Here is a 15498-nt window from a genome sequence, read left to right as displayed (position 1 = left end):
AAAAGGGTCTGAAAGTTGCTAAATCTAGTGCTAAAGTCGCGCTCGTGTGTGTGTGAGATGCGGGAGCTGATGGCAGGAGGCGGTGGATATTTGTGCTGGTCAATGTGGATATTGTGGATGAGTTTTTCTGTGTTATCACATTCTATTAGTTCTACAGCTTCAGTTTCGGAACTTTCACGCTTAGTAACACATACAGCTGTTCCCTCACCACAGTGCAACAGTGAAAAGGGACCCCTTTCAAACAGTGTCGCGTTCCGAACGTTGTTTAAGCGACATACACCGGTATTGCAGTATTTTAAACATTCATATCATAACAAAAATAAACACCGGTATTTGGTATGAACCGGTATAGCACCCATCACTACTGTAAACCCACTAACAGAATCACAACAATGGATTCATATTCTGGAATGCCAATTGTCCTCTTACCTTAAAAAAATAACTGTACAAAACTATAAGCAAACAAATGCCATCTGGGTTTGATTATTTTTTTCATAAATTAGTCTTCAGTTGCTCTTTTCTCCATCATTTACTGATAAAGGTCCCATCAGTCCGTAGAAACTAGGGATGCACCGAAATGAAAATTCAAGCCATTTTCCCATTTTCCAAGGTATTACATTTTGTATAATCTTTTCATTATGTATATTTGTCCGAATAGTGGGGTTCTGTGTAGTTTATTTATGGAATCCCGCAAGATTTGACATCATCTGTTACGGCACTCATTGACTGACTGCGCTGCTGCGTGATAGTGCGGGGCTTGTTGATCCCGCTCTCACTGAATTTCTGACCATTATCGCATGCTCCCATCCGCTCCTGTGATTTTTGTGTGCGCTCCTGCAAACATTCTAATATTTTCGCGCAGCAGGGTGCCCCTATCAATATGTGGCGTATTTAAACCCCTTTTGAATGAGTGCTAGCAGTCGCAGTTAACTTTCGATTTCGTGATCGCGCGCGCACTGTGTAAAGGGAGCACATCTTACGATAAATGATATTTGTCAATGAGCTCGGCATCTGTTGAGGAGCAAATCCTCCAACATCTTGTCAGTTATCGTTCCTTACTTTTAACCCGTGATCAGTGAAATCTGACTTCTGCAGCTCGTGTTGGATGCAGGGTTGTTGTTGTTGTTTTTTCCATGAAATTGGGCTGTTTTTAAACTGTTGCCATGGGTTAATTTTCCCCAGTGGGTTAAAGGTTTAAAATATTGCATAAATTACATTTGGTTGAAGTGCTTGTACTGAAACATTTTGCATTCTACCTGTAATAAAACTGTGCTAAATGTTTTGGGACACACTAGTAGGAAGCATTTGAGCTGTGTTTATGATAAATGTGCTTAACAATGACTGTAAAATATGTATTTTAGGGATGGAAATGACATTTTTATATTTGGGACATGGTAATTGCGCTACTTTGGGCTGTTTTTTTATTACTGGCATGGGCTTAGGATGCACAATTAAAATGATGTTATAGTTGTGATCATTATTTTACCTTCCATGATCATTCAGACCTGATCAGGTGCAATACTGACACAGTCAAGTCTGCATCAAATCAAGCACTCCGTAATCACAGGTAAACTGTTTGATCAGTCAGATGTTTGCCATGAGAAGTGTTCCACAAAACAGCTATGGTTTGCAGACAGTTATAAGAGTTGATGTTACAAATACATCTTTTGAATATACTGTGTGAACTCATTGTGAACCGTTAGCTCGGACAGCTTTATTTTCCCTCCTCAATAAGTTTTTATTGGTGTAATTCTTGTTTCTTGGGTTGCATTGGTTAGTCACTCCATTAATTCTCTTGTGCTTCGTTCACCCCCCCCCCTCTGAATTATGTTGTATTGATAAGGGGTTATCACAAAGTAAGTCTGTTTAGTTGTGCTATCTTACAATCAAAATATAGTAAATGTAGGTTAAAGTGTTGCCGATGTAACTGGTTAAAACTTGGACTGGCGATGAGGTCTTAAAATGTATGGAAAGAGTCTTAAAAAAAGTCTTAAAAGGTATTAAATTTAACTCCATGATTCCTGTATATACCCTGAAAACAACAATTAAAAAATATTTACTTAACACTGAACAATTTTTTAACATTCTAGCAGACATTATGCCAACAAAGCACAATTTAGCTTAAAATTATTAAGTTAGTAAAATAATATTTTTGGCCATTTTTGAGACTGTACAAATAAAGGCAGCCTTGCTGAGCAGAAGGGACTTCTTTTAAAACGTTAGAATATATTACAGATCCCAATTTGAACACTATGTGTGAATGTTATAATAAATGTATTAACAGAGCTGTTGTAGGGTAATTATTATTATCATTATTATTGTCTTAATTTTTATTTTATTTTACATAACGGCAGTCAAATTACAATACTATCATTTATGAATGTCAATGGAGTTGTTGCTTTTTCTCTGCTTTTATTTTGGCAGAAACCCGCAGGAAGATCTCAGTGCTTCTTTTTGTTGACAACAGCATGCTGATTTATAAATGATTCTCATTACGAATTTGGGAAGATGTTTGTTGCACGTATCACATTGTCACATGCCTTTAAAAAAATTCACAAAAATGTTTCCGAGCAACTGACGAGTAACACAGTTTTAGCGCAGATTTTCCTCGCGCTTTGGACTTTGAACGCTGGCACCGCGAGCCTGTGCAGCGCTGTCAGAATACATGCAATTCGTGCATGCATTAGAAAATGTAACATTCTGCAGTTTATTTACTAATCGTTTGAGGTAATTTCGCGATTTCAATCATCATACAGTATCCTAATCACCAGCATTAGCCACCTCTTCTTCTCATCGGAGACTTGATGCAGCGCTAAGTCTCTCGCTGTTGGTGCTTCACGCCTGTAATGATTTCTGCATCTTTCTCTGGTCATTTTAAATACTTTCACACTGTCGACATGTTTGCTGCATTAGCGCGTGCCTATTTGATTGCGTTCGGCATTGTTCGGTTCATATTATTCGGCCTTTTCGCTTATTCATCTTATTTCGGCCGAACTCCGAAAGAGATATTTATTTGCTATTTTTGGCCGAATAATTTCAGTTGCCGAATATTCGGTGCATCCCTAGTAGAAACATAAACATATTCTGCATTATCCGCATGTTAACTTGTTAACTTAGACAGTCCTAGTCAAACCTTATGACAAAAAAAAAAAACGTTACAGTAAGAATCTTAGACATTCTGTAATTCATGTTCAATTTTAATTCAAAATTTCACTCATTGTTACTCTGGCAATATCATTTGAAGACATGTTATATATGTCTTTTTGTATACTGGTTTGTCTCTCATTGCTCTTGCACTTTAAAAGTAGGTCAGCTGTAAAGCAAGTTAGAAATGTCACACTATTTTATATAAAGTGATTTTCTTATTTCTGTCTTTTTAGCAAGTACAACCCTCCACTTTTAGAGGACAAAGTTACCAAACTGAAGGTGACTATGGTGGCCTGGGATTGCAATGACAACACAGTCATTACTGCTGCGAACAACTTGACATTGAAAGTGTGGAACTCATACACAGGGAACCTTATTCATGTATTGATGGTAAGAGTGCAAAGATCTCTCCACAATGACTGAAAGGAGGCAATATGTGATGAATAATGTTGTCGTTATGGCCTTCACCCACAGGGCCATGAGGATGAGGTGTTTGTGTTGGAGCCACATCCATTTGATTCCAGAGTGCTTTTCTCTGCTGGGCACGATGGAAACGCCATCGTCTGGGATTTGGCAAGAGGAGTCAAAATACGCTCTTACTTTAACATGGTAAACTAAATGGCTACACTATATTTCTTATATCAGATTGCATCACATGCTTGACTAAAACAAATCTATGCAAATCTATTGATTTATTGGTGTTTGTTGTGCCTCACAAACATCCTTTCTCTACGTGTGTGTGTGTGCGCGTGTGTGTGTGTGTGTGTGTGTGTGTGTGTGTGTGTGTGTAGATTGAGGGTCAGGGCCACGGTGCGGTCTTTGACTGTAAGTGCTCTCCTGATGGGCAGCACTTTGCTTGCACGGACTCCCACGGTCACCTGCTCATCTTTGGCTTCGGCTCTAGCAGCAGATACGACAAGGTACTGAATTCCAATGTCTGTCTCAGATGCTATGTTCTGAATGAAATATTAGCATACTATTTGCTGCATTTTGCTCTCTCTATAATGAATAGTATATTGCCACATGACCTCATCACGTTGCATGTTTGATTCAGTGATTTAATTTTAATTCTAGTTTAAGTTTTAGTAATTTCATTATGTGCTTTTGCCATTTTTATGAGCTTTTTAATATTTCTATTTAGCTTTAATTCAGCTTTATAATTAAACAATTTTTTATTTGTAATATTTATATTTGATTTTCTTTCAGCTTTATTTCAAATACTAAAAATTCTAAGATTTTAATAGTTTTCATTTTAGTTAACAATTGCAACAGATAAGCTGATAACTTACCAAAAACTGATAAATAGACAGCGTTGATATTTTATATTTCGTTGGAATACATAAAAAAATGAAACACTGACAAATAAAAATAATTATTTTAAATGCTTCAAGTAAATTTAGGCATCACTACATTATAATATACAGTATAAAATTGGATGTTCATTGTGACATTTGTTAAAGATTATATTTAATAGTGTTATTAATTTAATGTTTTTAAAGACTTTTTTAAGTGAGTGTTAGATGACAGAAATGGTTATCTAAATATAAAAAAATGGGGAAATAAGCATGCACAAATAAATATTAATTACTGGCAGATATCAATATTTGTATAAATTTCTAATATCAGTCAATAACTGATATGATACTAATATGTAGTGCATCCATAGCAGAAGTAAGAATAATACGGTTCTGTGTTCTGAACAGTCTGAAGCCCTGTTTGTCTTACTCCGTTAGTATATGTGTATTTGTTGTGAATGAATCTATTGATCTGTTCTCTAGATAGCAGATCAGATGTTCTTCCACACTGATTATCGGCCGCTTATCCGTGATGCCCATAACTTTGTGCTGGACGAACAGACCCAGCAGGCACCTCACCTCATGCCGCCACCATTCCTGGTGGATGTGGACGGGAATCCTCACCCTCCACGCTACCAGAGACTGGTTCCTGGCAGAGAGAACTGCAGAGAGGAACAGCTCATACCCCAGATGGGGCTCACGTCATCAGGTAAGAAACGCAGACAGACAGTGTCTCTTTGGTCCCTTTTTGGCCATTGGCCATTTGTGTATGCAAACATACACCTGCAAGCTGTCACTGAACACTAATAAAGTGTTCAAATGTTTGTTTCTTATTTCTTCACTCAGGGCTGAATCAGGTGGTTAGTCAGCAGGCTGCAGAAGGCTCTAGTACTCTTGATGGTATGATCCAGAGACTACAGCAAGAGCAGGACCAGAGACTGGGGTCTGACACCAGAGCCAGCAGAGGTAATGCACACTTTTTTTTTGTAGTATAGTGAAACAGTACTAAAATGTTTGATACCAATCAGTAAAGAAATTTCATGATTCTTGATACCAATTTATTTTTAACATTTATTAAATTACTAATTAATTAAAAGTACTTTATACTATAATTATACATTTTAACTATTTAACAATTAAAAAATTATGACTAAACAATTGTGTTACAAATTATACTGATATTATTTATATATTATATGCTGTTAATTTTTTTTCCGCCTAATATTTATATTTTATTTTAAGCTTTATTTCAGTTTAAATTTTTATTTCATTTTAGTTTTAGTTAACAATAACACTGAATAAGACTAATTAAAATAGCAAAAAGCACTTGACTTTTTTCAGCCATATCAATTATTCAAGTAAATTAAAAAAAATACCAAAAGTGTTTAAATGTTGAATAAAAATTGTTGCATTATATTACAAAAACAAAACAAAACAAAAACAACAAAACAAGCTAATTAAAAAAAAAAAAAAAGACAATGACACATGCATTCAGCAGTCTACAGTTAAAACTAGGGATGCACCGATGCCACTTTTTCCAGTACTCGCCCGATACGATACTTTTATTTTTGGTACTTGCCGATACCGGGTACCGATACCGATATTTTTATTGCATTTGTACATTTTTTAAATATTGGGTACAGAAACCAAAAGGGTATGTATAATGTTAGTTGGTTAACTTCATTTGTCAAACATATACAGTCAAACCAAAATTTATTCAGACACCTTCAACATTTCTCACATTATCACAGTTTATTCGCTATAGTTTAGAAAATGGTAATAAAATATGACAAGAACTCAGAGTTACACTGTGTCAGAACAAATTCATCTTGATAATGTTAGATAATTTTGATAGAAAGGTATGTAATAGATTACAATCAACCAAAACAATTCAGACAGCTGTTAGTATGACAGTATTTACACAACTATGAATACTTTGTCGGGTGACCCTTAGCCTTAATGACAGCCTGTAGTCTCCTGGGCATGCTGTCACCCAGCTTCATGCAAACCTCAAATTCAGTTTTTTCCCAGACTCGGTTTGAATAATTTTTGGACCTAAATTTGTATCAGTTTTACTGGTAGTCCACTGTATGTATGTGTAATATGTCACAGTTTACTTTATTTTGCTATCCTCACTTACATAAATTAACTATAGTGTCCTGCACCCACTAGTAAAATAATATCAAAAATTATATCTGGTCTCTGAATCATTTTTGGTTTCACTGTATATCCTTCGGTTATTTTCACACTTAATTGTGCCCATTAAAATGTATTTGACAAGTTTTTGTTACTTTCACTGGTCATTGTTTTGCTCTATGGTACATCATCTTTAATTTAATAGCATTAGAGCTGCTTCATTGCAGCGGCTTAGTACTGTAATCACGCGCTTTGCTGTAATAATGCAGGGAACCACTCATTAGAAATCTCCTAACTGTGATATTTTCAGAAATAGAAGTCACGTTTTTTCATCTGAAACATTCTGCAATTTATATTCCAAAGCCACTCATATAATGCACAAACACTCAAGCAAGCAAAACATGCGCAAAGCGCGCACATATTTGTACTGATGCAGAATAGTACAGCCTAGCGCATTTCACTCAGGCTGCTAGATTCACTTTCACCAGAAAGTCGTGTGTGCCTAAGGTTGTAAATTAATTATGTTTATAGTGAATGCCCCTATAAATGGTTTTATTTTTACAATTTTGTTTTAATCCAAATGATGCGTGCTAAGTGAGTGAACATCAAAGATCACTCAACAGAATTACGCGCACGCTCTCTCTCGCTCTCTCTCTCTCCCCCTACCATTAAGTAACTTGTGCATTGTTTTACTTACTTGTTTTTGACATATCCGACCGAACTACAAACTTTCCAGTGATGTATGTGAGAAAGGTATATTCACTCGACAAGCTCGCGCATCTGCGCCGCCGCGCGCTCAATCCACTCAGTGCATTTGTTTATCAGCTCGCGCACATCAGCTATACAGGCGTTAATACTGAATGTTTAACATTATATTCATTGCATACATATACTTCGTAGTAGACATCCTTAACTCCATTCTGCTGTCTGTTGTTCTGTTGTCTGTGTTTCTTTGTCTGAATATGGCGCTTATCACATGCTGTGTGGTATCGGCGTTTGGTATCGGGGCATTTTAACAAGTACGAGTACGAGTACAGGAGACCAGTATCGGGTATCGGTATCGGTGCATCCCTAGTTAAAACAACTGAAGAGCCAGACAATGTAATTTGTCTGTATTTTTCAATTGTTTTCCAAAGCGACTTTACAACGTATAGTTCCTTACAAACCCCCAGTGAGCCAGCCAAAGTTATCACTTCTGTAAAGTATAAAAATGTCATCAGATGATCTCTATAAACCAGTGGGGGGTGATTGTAATACTGTTAACAGTAGTGTTGATGATGGTTGCGTGTCTGGTTTGTGTGTGTAGGATCTGTCAGTTCTCCCACAGAGGTCTCTTCTCCACCTAACGTGGGTCTGAGACGCAGTGGACAGATCGAAGGTGTTCGCCAGATGCACAGTAACGCTCCACGCAGTGAGATTGCCACAGAGAGAGACCTGGTGGCATGGAGTCGAAGGGTCCTCGTTCCTGAACTATCACCAGCTATAGCTTGGTAAAATACACATTCAAATACAGTGGACTCCAAAAGTCTGAGAATGCATTTCAAATCTGGCTTTCAAATGTTATTTTAATCCTTGAAAAAAGCAGAAAGGATTAAAAAAATTAAAACAAAAAAACCTTATGATATAAAATGTCGAAACATTTGTATATCTGTTGTATTTAATATTTTGATAGACACCTGCAACTCAAACAAGACCTTCTCGTGTCTTCTTTCTATTGTTTCTTACAGTTGAATGCAGTTTGTCTGTTTTGTGTGTCTGTTTGTGAATACAGTAAGCAGGAGATTTGGCGTGCAGCTAAAGGAGAAGAGGAAATCAACATCTACAGGTCAGAAAGGAGGAGACGCAGCGTGCACAGCCAGTACCACAGAGAAAACCGGGTAAATTATCATATATGATGAGCAATTTAAAATATATACAAATCTGGATAAACTTGTCTGCCTCACTGATTGATTGGGATGAAATGCACTGTTTGTGTGCAGCATCATTCACCACCAAATTTTTACATCAAACTAAATGTTGCTAAAGCCTTAGTTGCTGTTTAACATGCAAATTAATGTGTGTATTTCTCATACCAGCATGCTATAGAAAGTTCTGTGGAGGAGGGGCGCCGTCACCAGGGTAACCAGCATAACTACCATACACGATTGGCCGTGGAGGAAACGAGTCGTCAAAGTGAACCCAACGAGGAAGAACACAGTGCTTCTGAGGTACTGTCAAAAGATTTCACTTTAGGGAAAAGTAAAGTCAATGTAACTGCCCATTTAATGAACTTACACTACCATTCAAAAGTTTTTGTTTGGAAAGATTATTACAATTTAAAATAACTGTTTTCTATTTGAAAATAATTTAAAATGTAGTTTATTCCTGTGATGGCAAAGCTGAATATGAAGTTCCAAAAAACAGCATTAGGAAAGTCTTTATTGTCAATTTAGATTTATTTAATGCATCCTTGCTGAATAAAAGACATCTTACACCGTGTCCTAACCACACGCGACACAACAAGATTCTAGCGACAAGAAATTAAGTGTCCACACCATAAATTAAAGTAAATAATATAGTACAGTAAAAATTATAATGAATATGTTATATGGTGGATAGATTAAGCAAAATGCCCCTCTCTACAGTTTATTTTTCTATCTGACTAATGAGTTTATGGTCACCAAATTTTTTTTTTCTGAGGTAAATGTGACGTTACGTGACATATTGTTTAGAAGCCATTATATTGATGTCTTTGCGCGGCTGAAACACAGATTGAGCGATTACATGAGACAGGATACAGATTGTAAAGTTGTACTCTTACTTTTAACTTACCTTCGGATGTTTAGTCATGTTTATTTTGTGCTGAAGTTGGTATTAATGTGGAGTAGGGCTGTCCAAAAAATTTTGTAATTTCGAATATTCATCAAATTTAAAATAAAATATCAGTGGCGCACGAGATGCGATGACGATCTAAAGGCCCTTTCGCACAGCTTTAGTTCCAGAACTAAATGTACGGTACTAAAGTACTGGGACGATTTTGTGCGAACTATTTCCCAGTACCATTTAAAGGGTTGCATTCGCACCGAGAGTGTGTACTAGGAAGTGACGTAAGCCGGTCGACAGCGACGTCATTTGTGCGTGGCGTTCAACATAAACAAAGAAGAACAACATTAACAACAGGAGGATGGAGGACGCTGTGATCGGAGCGGTGTTTTTGTTGTGTTTCGTGTGTAGCGTCTGGACCACTCCAACACACAATATATATTTTGTTAGCTAGATTTCACAAATACTTTGTAACACCCCAGGACGCCGAACAAGACCCTGGTTTCATGGTAACCCGATACATTTACAATTTCCCCATGAGCTGATTCGCTACACGTGGGTTTCACAATAATGGACATGGAAAGTCGACGTATACCTAAAGCGATTGAAAGAACGGAAAGGAGGACTAAGAATCTCCAACGACAACTGGCAGTGCTACATTTGCTACAAGTGCCTGCACTTCAGCGTCCGTCCATCTATCGCTGTTCTCCATACTTGCGAAATAAGTTGACATGCTTACAGTATGTTTACGCGGCGTTTTAAATCATGGCGGGTGAGGGCGTTTTCATACGCGTTTGACCAATCAATGTCTACTTACGTCACGATTAGTACCAATTGTGCTGGTTAGACCGTGCTCTGGAGTAGGAGCTAATTTGGTTCTCGAAAAAGGCAGTCCGGTACTAAAATCGCTCCCAGTTCCGGCGGTGCGAACACGCAGAAAAGTGGGTAGTTCCACAATTAGTTATGGTACTATGAAAAGGTTCCTGTGTGAAAGGCCCTTAAGTGTCATTGCATTTTAATGTTTTTGTTAGCTATCCAGTTGAAGCCACTAGATGCGGCACTGCTGCATTGTTAATTACAAATATTGCGGGAAAAGAGAACATCAATGCGGAGAAGATCTTGTTTACGTCAAAACTGAAACCAAACTGTTCACACAGAACGCATATTTTGCGCATTTTCTAGAGGGACATCTATCAACGTTGCACTCGTCTCGCACAAAAGAGCCGCATGTTTAGAAAGCCATGTAAAATTAATGCAAGTAATGTTCAACTTTGAAAAAACATTATCTCGAGACTTTATGGCGGGGTTTTTTTCCCCATCCCACTGCAACTTGTGTTTTTTTTAACAATATATTTATTACTGTAACAAGTTTGTAGGTCGGGAAGAAGGAGGCGGGAACCGGCGAACACTCAAAAGAAACTTTAATAATAAAATACACTCAAAACAGCGCGACAGCCCCTCGCGGACGACTGCCGCGCACAAACAAAACCAAAACACAAAATAAACTCCAGGCCTGGTCCTCTCTCGTCTTTCCCTGTCATCACTCCTCCTTAGTATCCTTCCGGAGCTCCTCCGTGAGACTCGAGACCGGTGAGTGGCGCAGGTGTCGCGCATTCGCAATTACTCCACCGGCCTCGCTCCGTTCCCACGGCTCTCGGCCCCGCCCCTCTCGTCACAATTACTTTTTTCAGTTTGCATATTACAGCAGATTACACAGTAAGTAACAATCATGTAAACACAGCCAACATTTTACACCAAATTCTCCCTCCCATCTCCCCATTCCCAAACAAAAGAAGGGGGAAAATAAATAAATAAATTAATTAAATTAAATAAAAATGTAAAGATACTTAAATCAAGTAAAGAGTGTTTCCCAAGTCTGTAAAGAAGATCATGATATTACCTTACTCCCTCAGAGCTTGTTATAGCAGGCTACCAACATTAACATTGTGCCTTAAGAAATTAGTAAAAGGTCTCCAAACGTTTTGTTTCTTTTTGACAATATACGTGATCTTTTCCATTGACATGTTTGACGCCATTTCTTTGATCCACTTTCCAATTCTTGGCTCATTGATATTTTTCCAATTAAGAGCAATTATTCGTTTAGCTTGTAAAATACACATTTCAATGAATCTGACCTCTTTGCTTTGTAAGAGAGGACTGATAGGATATATACCCATAATAAAAAGCTTAGGATACAGTAGTAATTTCTTTGATAGAATTTGGTCAATCATATCAATTATACCTTTCCAAAAATACTTTCTCGCATTCCCATATACAGTAGTACAGTGTACCTCTAGCCTCATTACACTTTATACAGGTATCAGGAATATTATCATTAAACTTGTGCAACATAACAGGAGTTATATATGTTCGCATCAGCCATTTATATCGTATGAGTTTCAAGCTACTGTTGACTGTCTGTATCTGAGCCTTCTTGCATACCTCATTCCAATCCTCTAGAGAAATTTCATCATTTATATCTTCTTTCCATGCAACTCGTGTTTTTAAATGAAAAATGTACTTTCGGCCCTTTGTATTAAACTATGAATACATACATGATGCTGTTTTGTTTATAGTTGTTTAAGCTTAACTTAATTATAATTGGTTTATAAACATTATGTGCTTTTTTCACAGATAGTAATTTTATCTTATGCTTTGAATAAACGTGCATTAGTAATATTTTGCTCGATGTGCCCTCTTGTGGCCTCAGGAGATAAGCCAAAAGCTTTTCTTCACCCTAACTGAAATTATGCATTTTAAATTCGAATATAATTCAAATTTTTTATAATATTTAAGTACAAAATTCGAATTTAGTTTTTCAGACATTTTGACAGCCCTAATGTGGAGGAGATCTGATCAGTTCACGTGCGCCTCGTGCTGCCACGTCTGTTGAACTGAGGTGTTCCAGCGATCTGTTACTTCACATTAAACAGCGCCAAAACGGCATTTATTGTTTAAATACTGCAATACAATGGACATAATTTGAAATCTGAGACTTTGTTTCATATGAAAAGTACCAAAGCACAATACTTATTGCGATTTATTGGATGGAAAGTACCCTTCAATGTTCCGTTCATTAACTGAAAGCAGGCCAGACTAATCGATTCTTGGGATTTATGAATCGATATCGTTCCGTAAAAATTAAAATCGATTAATATCGAGATACTGATATTTTTTACCCAGCCCTAGCTCCAGACTTTGGCTCCGGTCCAGAGATGCGATCGCACGGAGCGGATCATATGCGCGAATCGGCATATATATTAAACACTTTTAAAACTACACAGCCTCAGCATGATTATGATCACTGTTTTGTTTTACTAAGAGTTTCATTTTTAATCTAGGGGGTAAATTATACTGTGGCTGTCAAATGCAGCTTTACCGAGCTCAACGACTCTGGCCCGAGCAGAAATAAACAAAACGCTATTGGTTATTTTAAAAAGGGGGCGGGGCTGCTCAATATGTCCCGCCCTGTCTTCCTGTTTCAGTTGAAATTACGTCACCACATAGAATAGAGCTGTGCAATATGGACAAAAAAAAAACCTATCGCGATTTCTTTGATCAATTTTGCGATTTCGATTTTAATCACGATTTTGACACACAGAGACATGCTTTACAGTCATTAATGCGTTCAGTGTGAATTTGAAACATATTTCCAAAAGAAAACCAATTAGAGCTTTATCAAAAAGCTGTAACATGTCTCTAGAACAGACATAAGGCAAAATAAAGTAAAGGTGTAACAAAATGTCTCTAGAATAGACATATATGGCAGAAAAAAAATTAAATAAAAATCCCGTGTCCAGGGATTTGTTGCGCCAAATTCACACGTCATCTGCAGTGCGTATACAGTATGTGTATGCGGTGCAGAAGCAGCACGGACTCATTTTGCTTTCGCGTCAATCCATGTTCATTTTTACCGCAAATAATGTGCTGTCACTTTAATTCAGCGCGTGCAGCACAGCAGAAATAGACTCCGTGCGGAAACGATCGCAGCATGACTGGAGCATTGTGATTATCTTTTATCACAGTACAGCAATACAATCTTTCATAGACATATTCACGTTTAAACTCAATAAATATAACTTTGTTTAACTACCACCTCGAGTGCCATCTATTATTGCCTTGTTTATCTAAAAGTGCACTTTTCCTTGTTTTAAATCTAGCCAAAAAGCCATGTGTTGACTGTGAAACAGTAGACTTTAATTATATGCATTTATGGTGTACTTACTAAATTTCCGTGTCAATCCATGTTCATTTTTACCGCAAATAATGTGCTGTCACTTTAATTCAGCGCGTGCAGCACAGCAGAAATAGACTCCGTGCGGAAACGATCGCAGCATGACTGGAGCACACTGCCGGACCGCAATCGCGTGCAGTGTGAACTCTTTGATCCGTTAACATGGGCGTGGAAAAATACACACCACAGACGGAGTGTGTGAACCAGGCGTTATGTTTGTATGCCCGCCCGGTCTGTTCTGTTCTCGTGCTCCATTTAGGCACGCTGCATTCTGATTGGTTCAGATAGCATACTGCGGGAGGTCGGGGGCGTGGAAAATCGTGCTATAAAGCGATTTAGAAATCGCGCAAGCTCAAATCGCGATTTTATGATGATTTCGATTAATCTCACAGCCCTAACATAGAATAACGCTGCATGTTTCAAGGCACTTTAGGGGACCTTTAAATGTACATACTGATTAACTGATACTGATACAATCTTGTTGGTTCGCATTGTGTTCTCAGTTTTAATGTACATGTTTGCTTGAATTTATTTTCAAGATCTAAGGTAAACTATCTGTTGTTGCTTTCAGTATGGCTTTAAGGTCACGCAAAATGATATTCAAACTCATATCAGACACGTTTAACTTTGAATAAAGGACATAATCAGTACTTGAGATTACGACTGTCATAGTTTGTATGTTGTTGTTCCAGCTGCAATGTCGTGGAAATAGAAACCATTCTAAAATAGAAATTTCATGTGTCGCCGTCGCGGCTAGTTAGGACAAAAACTCAGATTAACATGGAAAAGATATATATTATTTCGTTGTCGCGTGCGTGTAGTTAGGACACAGTGTTACTGACCCCAAACTTTTACAGGTAGTGTACATGTAGATGATTTAAGAGAAAAATGTATGGGACTTTCACCAGGAATTGAGTGAATTGGGGAAAAAGGATTTCTGTATGGTTGAAATGTAAAATGGCCTAGAGGCACCAATTAAAAAGGAAAGATCCATTTCACTGGCAACGCAAGTTATTACCTTTAGACTGTCATAGATTAATCATTTACTATACAAGAATGTGTATTATGGAAGTATATAGGGTTAGTTTTAAATTCATATTGACTTCATTTATTGTGGTGATTGTCTTTTTATTGCCATTGTGTCTAAAGTATTATTGTTCCATCTGTAGTGTTAAAATCTCTGTTAGAAGTGTGAGTAGTCCATTCACAGTGTTAATGTTGTGTAAGGTCCACGCACTTGGCCCAAGGAAGGTATCCAGTGGTGGATGAAGGTTTCTTGCATGTTCAGTCTTTTCAGCGCGCAGAGTTATTCAATTTAGATTTAACTCAAATCTGACTCCATTTTATTATCTAATCTGACTCCATTTTAGTATGACCTCGAATTTAAGTTGAAAGGCAAATTGGTTGTTTGTCGGTCTTTAATTATTGCTATTATTCTGACATTTGGTTATTCTAGTTAACTCTTTACTTTATATTTACCCGTTCATTAGGAATCTATGTCGCTTAGGGTACCTCACAGCGGCCGCTATGCGTGGGCCCCACGATCACAAAACTCGTCAGTTTGATTATTCAGAGGTTTGTGGCTAATACTATTTAATATGCTTTAAATAGTAGGTCTGTTTAGCCCCCTACAGTTACCCATGTAATACTCAAACATTAATCAGCGGTTTTGCTAGAACCCCTTGTCTAGCCCCCGATAACTAATATAACTCTGTACAACTTAATTAACGCTTCAAACATTAATCAGCGGTTTTGCTAGAACCCCTTGTCTAGCCCCCGATAGCTATGAGATCTAGTATGCACGTAACCCTGGCCGCAGCTTTGCGGAAACATACGCCGTCACTTAATCTACTTGAGGAAATAATTTCAGAGTAAGTCAGAATA

The 15498-nt window shown here is 37.5% G+C and overlaps 1 protein-coding gene across 1 annotated transcript in view; it reads left to right on the top strand.

Moving 5' to 3' along the window:
• phip (pleckstrin homology domain interacting protein) overlaps window positions 1–15498 on the top strand; it is a 58944-nt gene that overhangs the window by 31197 nt on the left and 12249 nt on the right. The window contains exons 16-21 of the mRNA XM_016257449.1: window positions 3939–4067; window positions 4926–5151; window positions 5289–5408; window positions 7885–8068; window positions 8350–8455; window positions 8654–8785. Of these exons, the coding sequence (XP_016112935.1) occupies window positions 3939–4067; window positions 4926–5151; window positions 5289–5408; window positions 7885–8068; window positions 8350–8455; window positions 8654–8785 (897 nt within the window). The remainder of the gene's footprint in view (window positions 1–3938; window positions 4068–4925; window positions 5152–5288; window positions 5409–7884; window positions 8069–8349; window positions 8456–8653; window positions 8786–15498) is intronic.

This window comes from Sinocyclocheilus grahami, unplaced genomic scaffold, assembly GCF_001515645.1.
Source record: "Sinocyclocheilus grahami isolate Dianchi unplaced genomic scaffold, SAMN03320097.WGS_v1.1 scaffold29.1, whole genome shotgun sequence".
In the NCBI taxonomy this organism is placed as follows: domain Eukaryota; kingdom Metazoa; phylum Chordata; class Actinopteri; order Cypriniformes; family Cyprinidae; genus Sinocyclocheilus; species Sinocyclocheilus grahami.
Note: the sequence above shows the minus strand (reverse complement) of the source record. Positions and strands in the feature narration are given on the sequence as shown.